The sequence below is a fragment of the Mustela nivalis genome (assembly GCF_964662115.1).
Source record: "Mustela nivalis genome assembly, chromosome: 9".
Lineage (NCBI taxonomy): Eukaryota > Metazoa > Chordata > Mammalia > Carnivora > Mustelidae > Mustela > Mustela nivalis.
In genome coordinates this window covers 71,489,372-71,505,963 of record NC_139028.1, presented here as the reverse complement: position 1 = coordinate 71,505,963, position 16,592 = coordinate 71,489,372, and the positions used below count along the sequence as shown (strand labels likewise).

General features: G+C 36.9%; 1 protein-coding gene across 1 annotated transcript in view; it reads left to right on the top strand.

Annotated features, from left to right (window-relative positions):
- Positions 1 to 16,592, top strand: part of SBF2 (SET binding factor 2) — a 415,224-nt gene that overhangs the window by 350,578 nt on the left and 48,054 nt on the right. Inside the window, exon 17 of the mRNA XM_082682393.1 lies at positions 15,232 to 15,300. Coding sequence (XP_082538519.1) covers positions 15,232 to 15,300 — 69 coding nt within the window. The remainder of the gene's footprint in view (positions 1 to 15,231; positions 15,301 to 16,592) is intronic.

Genomic DNA, 16,592 nt, shown 5'->3' with positions numbered 1-16,592 from the left:
GAAGCAGGCTCCCCGCCGAGGAGAGTCCGATGTGGGGCTTGATCCCAGGACCCTGAAGGCAGAGGCTTTAACCCACTGAACTACCCGGGCGCCCCTCCTTCTTTTTAAAGCTAAACAATATTCCATTGTAAATGTATACCGCATTTTCTTTACCTAGTCATCCATTGATGGAACTTAGGTTGTTTCCATACCTTGGTTATTGTGAATAATGCTGCAGTGAACATGGAAATACAGATATCGCCACAAGATAAGGATTTCCTTTCCTTTGAATATATACTCAGAAGTAGGATTGCTGGATCATATGGTACTTATATTTTTAATTTCTTGAGGAACCTCCCTTTTGTTTTCCATTGTCACTATACTAGTTTACTTTCCCACCAGCAGTATATTCCACGTACTCACCAGCACCTGTAATTGCTTGTCTTTTGATAATAGCCATTCTAATAGGTATGAAGTGATATTTCATTGTGGCTTTGATAAGCTTCTCCCTGATGATTAATGATGTTGAATACCTTCTCATGTAGCCATTGGCCATTGGTGTGTCTTCTTTAGAAAAATGTCTGTTCTGTTCCTTTACGCATTTTTAAAATTGGGTTATTTAGGGGTTTTTATTGTTTTTGTCCATTTGTTTTGCTATTGCATTTTGTGGATTCCTTAAATAGCTTGGAAAATAACATCTTATCTATATGGGATTTGCATACATTTTCTCCCATTGCATAGGTCACCTTTTCATTTTATTGATGGTCTCCTTTGCTGTGCAGAGCTTTTTATGTAGTCTACTAGTTTGTTTTTGCTTTTGTTATCTTTGCTTTTGATAACAAATCCAAAAAATTATTACCAAGATCAATATCACTTACATTTTCTCCTAGGAGTTTTACAGTTTCAGGTCTTACATTCAAGTCTTTTATCCATTTTGAGTTGATTTTTGTGTGTAGTATAAGTAAGGGGTACAGTTTCATTCTTCCGCATGTAGATACCTAGTTTTCCCAGCTTGACTATATCTTAAAATAAAAACCTAAATGTGACTCCAAGGTAATGGAGTCACTGCCTTCAAAATCATCTCTCAGTTGATTATATCATTGTCTTTGAAGTGAGTTCTAATTGATTCATATTCTTCCTCCTTCCCCTTTCCCTCCCTCCCTTACTCTTTTCTTCCTTCTCCCCTTCTCTCTCCCCCTTTCCCCCTCTCCTCCTTGCTTCTCTCCCCCCCTCCTTTTCTTCCTCTCCTTCTAATACACACCCTTTTCTACTAGTATGACTGAAACACATTACTGAAATAGTTCTATTAGTCACTCTTTTTGTATCTAAAATTCATGTTCCTGAATTTAAAACCAAAGATCACTTGATCTAAGTTAAGATCTGTCCAACCCATAATCTGACTTCAGCAGTCGTTTCCAAAGGCACTTCCTGGATGAATATGGTTGTCCCTCGTATTTCAAGGATGTGTTCCATTCAGCCACAGGTTTATCTTAGTCCTGTAAAATGTGTTCTTATTTGTCATATGTTTTCATTCTTGGGATAGTTGCCTGAGTTCATTAAGATAATACTTGTTGAATGAATGAAAATTGTTTTCAAAGGAATATCCTGCGAACTACTGTCAACACTCATTCTGGAAATCTAAGGCTTAGCAAGATAATTTGTTTCTACAAATATTTCTGCTTTGTAAAAGTCTGGAAAAGGGATAAATCATTCATCAGCTTTCCATAAACATTGATAATGCTTCTTTTTCACTGCTTAAAAGTACCATCAAAGAGCTAATAGTTTAGTAAGGAGACAGAAAAATAAATAGGTAATTGCAATGTAGTATGCTATGCTAAGTATTTCCTAACCTCTGTGATAATAAAAAACACAATACATTGAGTTTTTGCTTTGTGCTAGGTACAATTTTAAGTATCTTACTTACATTAGTGATTATTAACTTTATTGTGTTGTGGTCTGATGACCATATCTATTAATCTTTTGAAATTTCCTGAGACTTACTTGTTGGCCTAGTATAAAGTCAGGTTTTCTGAATGCATCTGAACAGTTACAGGTGCAGGTTTAGAGTATAAATAGATCCAAGTAGGTTTTTGTATATAGTATTCTTTTTTTTAATTAACATATAATGTATTATTTGTTTCAGGGTTGCAGGTCTGTGATTCACCAGTCTTACACAATTCACAGTGCTCACCATAGCACATACCCTCCCCAGTGTCCATCACCCAGCCACCCAACTCCTGCCACCCCTCTCTAGTCCGGCAACCCTGTTTGTTTCCTGAGATTAAGAGTCTCTAATGGGTGCTCGCTTCGGCAGCACATATACTAAAAAAAAAAAAAAGAGTCTCTAATGGTTTGTCTCCCTTTCTGGTTTCATCCTATTTCATTTTTCCCTCCCTTTCCTATGATCCTCTGTCTGACTTCTCAAGTTCCTTGTATCAGTGAGATCATATAATTGCCTTTCTCTGATTGACTTATTTCCCCAGGCATAATACCCTCTAGTTCCATCCACATCATTGCAAATGGCAAGATTTCTAATTTTTTATGGCTGCATAATATTCCACTATATATATATAGACACATACACACACACCACATCTTCTTCATCCCTTTGTCTGTTGATGGATATCTAGGCTCTTTCCATCATTTGGCTATTATGGACATTGCTGCTATAAACATTGGTGTGCATGTGCCCCTTCGGATGACTATGTTTGTATCTTTGGGGTAAATACCCAGTAGAGCAATTGCTGGGTCGTAGGGTAGATCTATTTTCAACTTTTTGAGGAACCTCCATACTGTTTTCCAGAGTGGTTGCACCAGCTTGCATTCCCACCGACAGTGGAGGAGGGTTCCCCTTTCTCCTCATCCTTGCCAACATCTGTCGTTTCCTGACTTGTTAATGATCTGTATTTCCCTGATGCTGAATGATGTTGAGCACTTTCTCATATGTATTTTGACCATTTGGGTATCTGCACAAATTTCTGTTCATGTCTTCTGCCGATTTCTTTCTTTTTTTTTTTTTTTTTTTTTAAGATTTTATTACAAGTAGTCAGAGAGGCGGGCAGGGAGAGAGGAGAAACTAGGCTCCCCGCTGAGCAGAGAGCCCTATGTGGGGCTCAATCCCAGGACCCTGAGACCACAACCTGAGCCTAAGGCAGAGGCTTTAACCCACTGAGCCATCCAGGCGCCCCCTTCTGCCCATTTCTTGATTGGATTATTTATTCTTTGGTTGTTGAGTTTGATAAGTTCCTCATAGATTTTGGATACTAGCCCTTTATCTGATATGTCATTTGCCAGTATTTTCTCCTATTCTCTCAGTTGTCTTTGTAGTTTTATTGACTATTTCCTTTGCTGTGCAAAAGCTTTTTCTCTTAATGAAGTCCCAGTAGTTCATTTTTGCCCTTGCTTCCCTTGCCGTTGGCAATGTGTCTAGGAAGAAGCTGCTATAGCTGAGACTGAAGAGGTTGTTGCCTAGGTTCTCTTCAAGGATTTTGATGGATTCCTTTCTCACATTTAGGTCTTTCATCCATTTTGAGTCTATTTTTGTGTGTGGTGTAAGGAAATGGTCTACTTTCATTCTTCTGCATGTGGCTATCCAATTTTCCCAACATCATTTGTTGAAGAGACTGTCTTTTCCATTGAACATTCCTTCCTGCTTTGTCAAAAATTAGTTGACTATAGAGTTGAGGGTCCATTTCTGGACTCTATTCTGTTCCATTGATCTATGTGTCTGTTTTTGTGCCAGTACCATACTGTCTTGATGATTACAGCTTTGTAATAATAGAGTGTGAAGTTTGGAATTGTGATGCCACCAGCTTTGGTTTTGTTTTTCAACATTCCTTTAGCTATTCAGGGTCTTTTCTAGTTCCATATAAATTTTAGGATTATTTGTTCATTTCTTTGAAAAAAGTTGATGGTATTTTGATAGGGATTGCATTAAATGTGTAGACTGTTCTAGGTAGCATAGACATTTTCACACTATTTGTTTTTCCAATCCGTGAGCATGGAACGTTTTTCCATTTCTTTGTTTCTTCCTCAGTTTCTTTCATGAGTACTTTATAGTTTTCTGAGTACAGATTCTTTGCCTTTTTGGTTAGGTTTATTCCTAGGTATCTTATGGTTTTGGGTGCAGTTGTAAATGGGATTGACTCCTTAATTTTACTTTGTTCTGTTTTGTTCTTGGTATATAGAAATGCAACTGATTTCTGTGCATTAATTTTATATCCTGACACTACTGAATTCCTATATGGGTTATAGCAGTCTTGGGGTGGGGTCTTTGGGTTTTCCACATAAAGTATCGTATCATCTGCTAAAGAGTGAGATTGATGACTTCTTTGCCAACTTGGATGCCTTTTATTTCTTTTTGTTGTCTGATTGCTACATCTAGGAATTCTAGTACTATGTTGAATAGCAGTGGCGATAGTGGATATCCCTGCCTTGTTCCTGACCTCAGGGGAAAGCTCTCAGTTTCTTCCCATGGAAAATGATATTCACTGTGGGTTTTTCATAGATAGCTTTTATGATAGTGAGGTATGTACCCTGTATCCCTACATTATGAAGAGTTTTGATCAAAAAGGATGCTGTACTTTGTCAAATGTTTTTCTGCATCTATTGAGAGTATCATATGGTTCTTGTTCTTTCTTTTATTAACATATTTTATCACATTGATTGATTTGCGAATGTTGAAACACCCCCTGCAACCCAGGAACAAATCCCACTTGGTCGTGAGGAGTAATCCTTTTTAATCAGGTTTTTTTTTTTTTAAAGATTTTATTTATTTATTTGACACAGAGAGATCACAAGTAGGCAGAGAGGCAGGCAGAGAGAGAGAGAGAGGAGGAAGCAGGCTCACTGCTGAGCAGAGAGCCCGATGCGGGACTCAATCCCAAGACCCTGAGATCATGACCTGAGCCGAAGGCAGCGGCTTAACCCACTGAGCCACCCAGGTGCCCGAGGAGTAATCATTTTAATGTACTGTTGGATCCTATTGGATAGTATGTTGGTGAGAATTTTTGCATCCATGTTCATCAAGCATGTTGGTCTGTAATTCTCCTTTTTGATGGGGTCTTTCTCTGGTTCTGGGATCAAGGTACTGCTGGCCTCATAAAATGAGTTTGGAAGTTTACCTTCCATTTCTATTTTTTTGAAAAGTTTCAGGAGAATAGGTATAAATTCTTCTTTAAATGTTGGGTAGGAAAAAGAGTGTTTGGTAGAATTCCTCTGGGAAGCCGTCTGACCTTGAGTTCTTGTTTGTTGGGAGACTTTTGATGACTGCTTCAATCTCCTTACTGGTTATGGGTCTGCTCAGGTTTTCTTTTTCTTCCTGTTTTGGTTTTGGTAGTTTATTTGTCTCTAGGAATGCATCCATTTCTTCCAGATTGTCAAATTTGTTGTGTATAGTTGCTCATAATATGTTCTTATAATTGTTTGTATTTCTTTGGTATTGGTTGTGATCTCTCCTCTTTCATTCACGATTTTATTAATTTGGGTCCTTTCTCTATTCTTTTTGATATGTCTGGCCAGGGGTTGATCAATCTTAATAATTCTTTCAAAGAACCATCTCCTAGTTTTGTTGATCTGTTCTACTATTCTTTTTGTTTCTATTTCATTGATTTCTGCTCTGATCTTTATGATTTCTCTTCTTCTGCTAGGTTTAGGCTTTCTTTGCTATTCTTTCTCCAGCTCCTGTAGGTATAGGGTTAAGTTGTGTATTTCAGACCTTTCTTGTTTCTTAAGACTTGTAGTGCTATATACTTTCCTCTTAGTACTACCTTTGCTGAGTAATTTTGAACAGTTGTGGTTTTTTAAAAATTTGTTTTTCGGTGTTCCAAGATTGTTTATGCACCACAGCCAGTGCTCACTCCATGCAGTACGTCTGGGACTCTGAGGAACAAACTGAAGGTTTTAGAGGGAGGGTGGATGGGGGTGTTAGGTGAACAGTTGTGTATTTATTTTTGTTTCCATGCATTTTTTAAAATTCTTCTTTAATTTCCTGGTTGACCCATTCATTCTTTACTAGGATGCTCTTTAGCCTCCATGTATTTCCTCTTGTGATTGAGTGCTAGTTTGAAAGCATTGTGGTCCAAAAATTTGCAGGGAATGATCCCAGTCTTTTGGTACCAGTTGAGACCCGATTTGTGAACCAGGAGGTGATCTATTCTAGAGAATGTTCCATGTGTACTAGAGAAGAATGTGTACTCTGTTGCTTTGGAATGGAATGTTCTGAATATATCCATAAAGTCCATCTGGTCCGGTGTGTTATTTAAAACCTTTATTTTCTTGTTGATCTTTTGCTTAGATGATCCGTCCATTTCAGTGAGGGGGTTGTTAAAGTCCCCTACTATTATTGTATTACTGTTGATATGTTTTTTTGATTTTGTTTCTAATTGGTTTATATAATTGGCTGCTCCTGTGTTAGGGGCATAGATAATTTAAACTATTAGATCTTCATATTGAATAGACTCTTTAAGTATGAAATAGTATCCTTCCTCATCTCTTATTATAGTCTTTCATTTAAAATCTAATTTGTTTTATATAAGGATTGCCAACCCGGCTTTCTTTTGATTTCCATTAGCATGGCAAATGGTTTTCCACCCCCTCACTTTAAATCTGGATGTGTCTTTGGTTCTAAAATGAGTCTCCTGCACACAGCATATCGATGGGTCTTATTTTTTATCCAGTCTGATACCCTGTGTTTTTTGATTGGGGCATTTAGCCCATTTACATTCAGGGTAACTATTGAAAGATAATAAGCTAGTGCCTTTGTATTGTCTATAAGGTGACTGTTACTGTACATTGTCTCTGTTTCTTTCTGGTCTGTTACTTTTAGGCTCTCTCTTTGCTTAGAGGACAGTATTTCAATATTTCAGATATTCAAATATTCAAATATTTCAATATTTCCTGTAGGGCTGGCTTGGTGTTTGTGAATTCTTTTAGTTTTTGTTTGTCTTGAAAACTTTTTATCTTTCCTTCTATTTTCAACAGCAGCCTAGCTAGCTATATAGTATTCTTGGCTTCATATTTTTCTCATTTAATGCTCTGAATATATCATGGCAGTCCTTTCTGGCCTGCTAGGTCTCTGTATAGATCTGCTGCCAATCTAATGTTTCTACCACTGTAGGTTACAGACCTCTTGTCACAAGCTGCTGTCAGGATTTTCTTTTTGTCTCTGAGGCTTGTGAGTTTTGCTATTAGATGATTGGGTGTTGACCTGTTTTTATTGATTTGGGGGGGTTCCCTGTGCCTCCTGTTTTTTGATGCCTATTTCCTTCCCTAAATTAGGGAACTTCTCTGCTATAATTTGCTCCATTTTACCGTCTGCCCCTCCCTCTCTTTCTTCTTCTGGGATCCCAATTATCCTAATACTGTTTTATCTTATGATATCACTTATCTCTCGAATTCTACCCTCATGATTTTTCTCTCTTTTTCTCAGATTCTTTATTCTCCATTGTTTGGTCTTCTGTATCACTAATTCTCTCTTCTGCCTCATTTATCCTAGCAGTTAGAGCCTCCATTTTTTTATTACACCTCACTAATAGCCTTTTTTATTTTGACTTCGTTAGATTTTAGAAAGGGATTCTCTAGTATCTTCTATGCTTTTATCAAGCTCCCCTAGTATCTTTAAATTCATCATTCTAAACTCTAGTTCTGACATCTTACTAATGTTTGTATTGACTAGGTCACTGACAATTGGTACTGCCTCTTGTTCTTTTTTTTTTTTTTTTTTTGAGGTAAGTTTTTGCATTTTGTCATTTTGTCCAGAGAAGAATAGATGAATGATAGAACCAAATACTAAAAGAGTAACAACGACCCCAGAGAAATATACACTAAACAAATCAGAAGAGACCCAAAACTGGGAAAAAAAATATGACTAGACTGGTGAATAGAACAGAGCCATACACTAAATTTTGGGTGTATTTTGGTCTATTAGAAGAAACTGTCTCCCAAAATTTTAAAGAAACAGAAACATATTTACAAAAATAAGGGTAAATACAATAAAGGGATGGAATAGGACTATAAAGATGAAAATTAAAAATGATTTTAAAAAAGAATTGATAAGAAGTTGGTTGAAAGGTGCCTGGGTGGCTCAGTGGGTTAAGCCACTGCCTTCGGCTCAGGTCATGATCTCAGGGTCCTGGGATCAAGTCCCGCATTGGGCTCTCTGCTCAGCAGGGAGCCTGCTTCCCTTCCTCTCTCTCTGCCTACTTGTGATCTCTCTCTGTCAAATAAATAAATAAAACTTAAAAAAAAAAAAGAAGTTGGTTGAAAAAAGAAAGAAAATAAATGAAAAAAAGAAAAGAAAAGTGAATGTGATCAGGTGGGAAACTAGAACAAAAACATACACTAGATTCAGGGTATATTTTGGTCTGTTAGAAGTAAGTATAAGAAGAAGCCTACTACATCTGATTGTTTAAGTAATGTTATTCAGCAAATGTAATTGCATCACCCACATGTCTTAAATTAAAAATCTTGGTCTAAAAAAAAAAAGAGGTAAGTGTATCCCAAAATTTAAAAAAAGAAAAACTTATATATATACAAAAAAATAAGATTAAATACAATAAAGTGATTGAATATGAGTGTAAAAATGAAAATTAAAAAAGATTTTTAAAAAAGAATTGGGCATATGTGGTGTTGGTTGAAAAAGGAATGAAGAAAAATTCAGAAAAAAATAGAAAAGAAAAAAATTAAGAAAATTTTAAAAATTAACTTAGAAAGACTAACAAATCATGGGGGACAAAAAGCCATGAATTCTATGTGTGTATTCCCCTAGCGCTGGAGTTTTGCATTTCTCATTGATCCTCCCTGGGGGAGGAACCATTGCTGTGATTCTTAAATGTCTTTGCCTGAGTTGGAATTGCACCTCCCTTGCCAGGGGCCAGGCTAAGTAATCCACTCTGGTTTGTTCTCAACTGCTTTTGTTCTATGAAGGCTTTCCACACAGTTTTAGAGGATGAAAATGAAGATGGTGGTCTCCCAACCTCTGGCCCCAGAGAAACCAAGAATTTGGGGCCCCACTCCTCAGTGTGTCCTCAGAGAAAAGCAGTCACTTTTGTCTCCCTGGTCTCTGGCCTCACTCCATGCTCACCCAGCCTATAACCAAGTGTTTCTATCTCTGGCACACAACCTCAGTTGGAGTTTCCAAACCCAGCAGAATCCTGCAGCCTGCACCACTCCTCTCAGTGGAGGAAAGGGGGGCATCTCCCTGGATCAGTGGCTTGTTGGGTCCCTGCTCAAAGAGTAGTAGCCCAACTGTACTGCAGATCACAGTTTATGGCAACCCCAATCTGACAGCCCACTCCTCATCTCTGTCTTTGCAGCCAGCTTCCCCACTCTGATACCTGGGAGCTCCACTAAACTCAGGCACGCCTGGTCTTTCTGTGACCCCGAGGGTCCTGAGACCACACTGTGCCAGCGACAATTCCACCTCATTCCCTCCTCCCCCTTAGCCACTGGAGTGACATCCCTCATAAGAGCAGACTTCTAAAAGTTTTGATCTTGTACTCTGCTGCTCTGTCACTTGCTGGGAGCCAGCTAACAGAGGCTCCCTCCCCACTGTGGTCTATCTTCTGATATATTGCCTCAGATTCACTTCTCCACACATCCTACCTTCCAGAAAGTGGTCATTTTTTTTTAAGACTTTATTTATTTACTTGACAGACATAGATCACAAGCAGGCAGAGGCAGGCAGAGGGTGGAGGTGGGGGGACAGGCTCCCCGCTGAGCAGAGAGCCCGTCGCGGGGCTTTATCCCAGGACCCTGAGATCGTGACCTGAGCTGAAGGCAGAGGCTTAAACCACTGAGCCACCCAGTGCCCAAGTGGTCACTTCTATGTTCATAGAATTGCTGCTATTCTTTTCTTCAATCTCCTGTTGAGTTTGTAGATGTTCAGAATGGTTTGATAACTATCTAGCTAAATTCCTGGGACCAGATTAGGTCTCCTACTCCTCTGCCATCTTGCTCCTCCCCCCTGTATATAGTATTCAGTGTATACCCATTAGCTCTGACTTCTTAAAAAATCTTTGGTACTGATTTTTCTACTTGCTTGAGATGTTAAGTACTGGCAATGGTATATTAAAATCTCTCAATGTAATTGTGAATTTTTATTTTTATATGTCAGTTTTTGTTTTATGTGTTTTTAGATGAAGGCTGTGTTAATTAAGTGTATACACATTTAAAATTGTTACATCTTTCTGATAAGTTGAGCTATTTTACGTAATGCTTCTTTTTATTTCTTGTAATGCCTTTTTCCTAAAGTTTATTTTGTATGATTGTTAATATAGCTATCTCAACTCCTTTTGGTATTTGCTTGGTACATCTTTTTCAAACAACAAATATTTAGACTGTAGCTTTTTATTCAATGACAATCTTTGCTTTTTTAGCCAGAATATTTAGTTTATTTTGGCTATCACAATTTTATTTATTTTTACCATGTTATTTTGTTATTTTCTGATTGTTTCTCCTTGGGAGTTTCTTTTCCTCTTTCTGGCTTTCCTTTGGGTTATAAGTTTTGTGTTTGTTTTCCTCTCCATTTTTTTTTCTCCTTTAGATTAGAAGTTATAACCCATTCTATATTCCTTTGGTAATAATACAGAAAACTTTAAATGCTCACTTAATTTATCAATATCCAGTTCTAGATTACCACCTCACAATTTCTGTGCTACTGTGGTTGTATATGTTACTTGTATTATTAATTTTCTTTAATACCAAAAGACATAATTATCATTGTTTTATATCACTGTGTGTTCAGATTTACCCACATATTTATGAGTTTCCTTGTGTAATTATCTTTTTTATACCCCAGCCTTCTTATCTGGTGTTCTAGGTGGCTGTAGGGGTTCGAGGTTTATGGTAGCTCTCCTAATGGACTTCCTACCTTTAGCAAGCACTGGGCTTTGTTTCCTGTCCCTTGAGTCCTTTGGTTGTTCAAAATTAATATTCAGATTTACTTTGCTCACAAGCTGCTTCTGAGGTAAAATTTTACTTCAGTGCTCTGTTTACCACTCCAGGTTCCACTTAACTTACATTTTGGTCTGAGTATTCATTAGGTCCTTGCCAGTTTATTGCTTTGCATTAAAATTTTTTAAACATTTTATCTAGCATCTTTTAATTGTTCAACAAAAGTGTCTGTCAAATATGAAATTAACAGAAGTCAAGAAAAATGTCTGAGAACAAGTGTTGGTAGGGATATAGAGAAGAGGAAACCCTCTTGTTGTTGGGAAATGCAACCATTATGGAAAACAGTATGGAAGTTCCTAAAAAAATTAAAAGTAGAACTACCATATGAGCCAGGCGTTCTGCTGCTGGGCATTTATCCAAAGAAGGAGAAAACACCAATCTGAAGAGATAAATGCACTCCTCTGTTGATACATTATTTACAATCGCCAGGAGATGGAAGCAGCCTAAGTGTCCTTCTGTAGATGAACAAAGATGTGGTGTGTGTGTGAGAGAGAAAAGACTGAGGTCTTGCCATTTGTGACAGCAAGGATGGACCTAGAGCATATTATGCTAAATGAAATAAATCAGGCAGAGAAAGACAAATTTTGTATGAGTTCACTTATGTGTAGAATCTAAAAAACAATATAAATGAACAAACAAAACAGAAATAGACTCAGATACAAGAAACACATTGTTGCTTACCAGAAGGGAGAGTGGTTGGGTTGTAGGCAAAATAGGTAAAGGAGATTAAGAGGTAGCAACATCCAGTTATAAAATAAGTCATGGGGATATAATATACGGCATGGGGAATTTAGTCAATGTTGTAATAACTTATTTGGTGACACTAACTAGCCTTATCATGGGAACCATTTGGTAATACAGAAAAATATTGAATCACTCTGATTCCCCTGAAAGTGATAGGATATTATACATTAGTTATACTTCAATTAAAAAAAAATAAAAGTAAAAGTCCATAACAAGTTTTAAGGTGATCCTTTGTTTGGAATTCTCTCGGATTTTTGATGATATTGAATCATCGTTTTTCCAAAATATATTTTTAACTACTTTCTTAAAAAATGTTCTTATTCAAATTCAGTTTGGAGATGCTGCCGACCAACTTGTCTCCATACAGTCACAGTTTAAAAACCCTGAAAAGTCCTACAGTTTAAAAAAAAAAAAGAAAAGAAAAAACAAAACAAAACAAGAGGGTACCTGGGTGACTCAGTTGGTTAAGTGTCTGCCTTTGGACCAAGTCATGATCCCAGGTTCCTGGGATCAAGTCCCGCATCAGGCTTCTTGCTCAGTGGGGAACCTGCTCATGCCTTTTCTCTTTTTCTCTCTCAAATAAATAAATAAAGTATTTTTTTAAAAATTAAAAAACAAGCAAGGGCACTTCATTTAATTTTGTTTACCCAGCATTTTCCCAACTCCCAGCTGCCCACAAATAATAGCTATCAATACTCTGTAAAACTAGTGTTTGTGCAAGTTTGAGTACACTCCCCTTGGATTCCTATGGAAACCTTTAGATATGTTTCCTTGGAAAACCAAGGAGTCTTCCTTGCAGAGCTAAGTATTGGGTTACTTTCACCTCTTGCTATTGTGAATAATACCTCTGTGAACATAAATGTACAAATATCTGTTCAATTTACTGTTGTTTTGGATATATACCCAGAAGTAGAACTGTTGGAACATATGGTAATTCTGTTTTTCAATTTTTGAGAAACTGCCATACTGTTTTCCTAGCAGCTGCACCATTTTACATTCCCACTGAGCTCTTCTGACTGTTCCATTCCCCAACATTTCACCCAATGAATTTTGGCATAAATAACATCTCTTTTGCCTGATCAATAACAAAATACCCTTTGTATTCAACACTAAAACAGAAAAAACATTTCCAGTTAGTTACAAGAGAGATTCAAGTCTTGGAGAAGTTAAAGTATGAAAAAAAATGTGTATCTTAGAGGCAGTGAAATATAATAAATATACTGAAATCCCTTCCAAAATTTTTTTAAAATATAAATTACACAGCTTTTAATACAATTTTATAAAACAGGAAAGTAAAGGTAGCTGCTCACCTGATAAGGAAGAAGTAAAACTGTCATGAGTTGCAGATGATATGATACTCTATTTAGAAAACCTAAAAGACTTCACCAAAAACTGCTAGATCTGATACACAAATTCAGTAAAGCCACAGGATACAAAATCAACGTAAAGATATCAGTTGTATTTCTATAAACCAAGGATGAAGCAGCAGAAAAAGAAATTAAGGAATCAGTCTCATTTACAATTGTACCGAAAGCAATAAGATACTTAGAAATAAACCTAACAAAAGAGGTGAAAGATATGTACTCTGAAAACTATAGAGCACAGATGAAACAAATTGAAGAGAACACAAAGAAATGGAAAGACTTTCCATGCTCATGGATTAGAAGAACAAATATTGTTAAAATGTTTATGCTACTCAAAGCAATCTACATACTTAATTGCAGTCCCTGTAAAATACCATCAGCATTTTTCACAGAGCTAGAGTAAACAATCCTAAAATTTGTATGGAACCACAAAAGACCCCAAATAGCCAAAGCAACCTTGAAGAAGAAGAAAAGCAAAGCAAAGCATCATGATTTCTAACTTCAAGCTATATTACAAAGCTGTAGTCATCAAGACAGTATGGCACTGGTACAAAAATAGCCACCTAGATCAATAGAACAGAATAGAAAACCCAGAAATGAGCCCGCAACTATATATGGTCAATCTTCCACAAAACAGGAAAGAATATCCAATGGGGAAAAGATAGTCTCTTCAACAAATAGTGTTGGAACAGCTGGACAGCTACATGCAAAAGAATGAAACTGGACGATTTTCTTATACCATACACAAAAATAAGTTCAAAATGGATTAAAGACCTAAATGTGAGACTTGAAACCATAAAAATCGTAGAGGACAGCAGAGGCAGCTACCTTTTTGATGTCGGTTGTAGCAACTTCTTACTAGTTATGTCTACAGAGGCAAGGGAAACAAAAGCAAACATAAACTATTGGGAGGGACTTCATCAAAATAAAACACTTCTGCAGAGTGAAGGAAACAATCAACAAAACTAAAAGGCAAACTTCAGAATGGGAGAAGATATTTGCAAATGCATATCTGATAAAGGGTAAGTACCCAAAATATACAAAGAACTTGTCAAACTCAACCCCTAAAAAATGAATAAATCAATTTAAAAATGGTCAAAAGACATAAACAGAGATTTCCCCAGAGAAGACATACAAGTGCCCAACAGCCACAAGAACAGATGATCAACATCACTCATCATCAGGGAAATGCAAATCAAAACTACCTCACACCAGTCAGAAGGGCTAACATATAAATCTCAAAACAGGTGTTAGCAAGGATGTGGAGAAAGGAGAACCCACTCGCGCTGTTTGTGGGAATGCAAACTGATGCAGTCACTCCAGAAGAGAGTATGGAGGTTCTTCAGAAAGTTAAAAATAGAGCTACCCTGTGACCTAGCAATTGCACTACTTAGGTATTTATCCAAAGGATATAAAAATACTAATTCAAAGGAATACATGTACCCGATGTTTATTGCAGCATTATTTATAACCAAATTATGGAAGGAACCCAAATGTCCATTGGCTGATAGTGGGGTGTGTGTATCTGTGTCTGTGTCTACATGCATGTGCACATGCATTGGAATATTACTTAGCCATAAAAAGGAAATGAAATCTTGCCATTAGGAATAACATGGATGGGGCAAGACAATATTATGCTAAGTGAAATAAGTCAGAGATAAACAAATACCATGTGATTTCATTCATGGGGAATTGACGAAATAAAACAAGCAACCAAACAAAGGGAAAAGACAAAGAAGGAGGGAAACCAAGAAACAGACTCTTATTTAACTTTAGAGAACAAACGAATGGTTCCCAGAGGGGAGGTGGGTGAGGAGATAGGTGAAATAGGTGATGGGGATTAAGGAGGGCACTTGCTGTGATGAGCACTGGGTATTGTATGGAAGTGGTGAGTCACCATATTGCACATCTGAAATTAATATTGCACTGTATGTTAGCTCATTGGAATTTACATAAAAATTTTAAAAAGTCTATCTCAAATGTATTTTCATCTCTTTTCTAAAATAATGTGCCTCAAGGACAGTTTTGTTTTGTTTTGTTTTTCAAAGTTACTTAAGTAAGACTTGGTGACAATTTGGAATAAAAGTGAAAACCCCGTAAGACAGTAAACAGTATGTCCTAGATTTTTGTGTCCATATATTTGTGATTTCTGGTTAATGTCCTAATTATGCTCATTTCTCTTTGTTTTAAGGATTGTTCAAGTTTAGAAGAATATAACATTGCTGCAGCATTGCTCCCTTTGACCAGTGCTTTCTACAGGGTAAGTTTCATTGGTTTATATTTAAGCTCCGTATGATTTATATAAATATCTGAAGTTTGGTTTATCATGGAACAACATGAATCTTTTCCACTTGTATATCAAAGATATATTTGTGGTTATATTTATTATAATATTTACTGCATGCAGTTGACCATTGAACAACACAGATTCTAACTGTACGGGTCCACTTCTTTGTGGCTTTTTTCTGGTACAGTACTGCAAATGTATTTTCTCGTCCTTATGATTTTCTCAATAGCATTTTCTGTAGTTTATTGTAAAAATACAGTTTATGTACATATAACATATAAAATATGTATTAATCAACTGTTGATGTTATCAGTAAGGCTTCCAGTCAACTCTAAGCCATGAATAGTGAAGTTTTAGGGAAGTAACAGTTATACATTGATTATTAACTGCATAAGGGGTCAGTGCCCCCAACCACACAATGTTCAAGAGCCAAATGTACTGTGTGTAGAAAAATCTAATATATAATACTAAATCATCTCCTAAGATAGAACTCCACCCATTCCATCCCTGCTTTTTTTTTTTTTTTTTTGCTTTATTTTTCTTTTTAAGATTTTATTTATTTGACAGAGGGAGACACACAGCGAGAGAGGGAACACAAGCAGGGGGAGTGGGAGAGGGAGAAACAGGCTTCCCACTGAGCAAGGAGCACAAAGCAGGGCTCCATCCCAGGACCCTGGGATCATGACCTGAGCCAAAGGCAGATTCATAATGACTGAGCCACCCAGGAGCCCCTACTTTATTTTTCTTTATAGCATTTTGTAACACTTGTAATTGTATATTCATTTATTTACGTTTGAGTATTTTCCCCTACCATAGAAAATAAATTCCATGAGTCTAGGATATTTTCTCAGAGATATTAATTGATAAGACCAGTTTGGGATTTTTTTTTTTTAACTTTATTTCAAACAGCCTGTCCACAGTTAAAGATCTTAACCCAAAGGTTCTCCGTAATCAGAAGTTCTTTCTCTAAGTCACTGCATATCCCTCTTTCTTCTTAGTTACCCACCCTCCCTCCCTCCCTCCCTCTTTTAAAACAAAAGTGGAATTCTTGACATTCACACTTCTGAGAACTGGCAAGTCATACTGAACATGCTCAGGAAATAGGACAAATCTCAAAAAAAGTCAAACAAATGAATTTTAGGTTTAGAAGCTAATGACGACTAACTGGAGCTTGTACATCATCTTTTGGCCTTCCCTCCCCGGCTTAGCCCTAGCTCCAGGTCTACTCCATTTTTCCTTCAGTGCACATATACTAACCTTCTGTG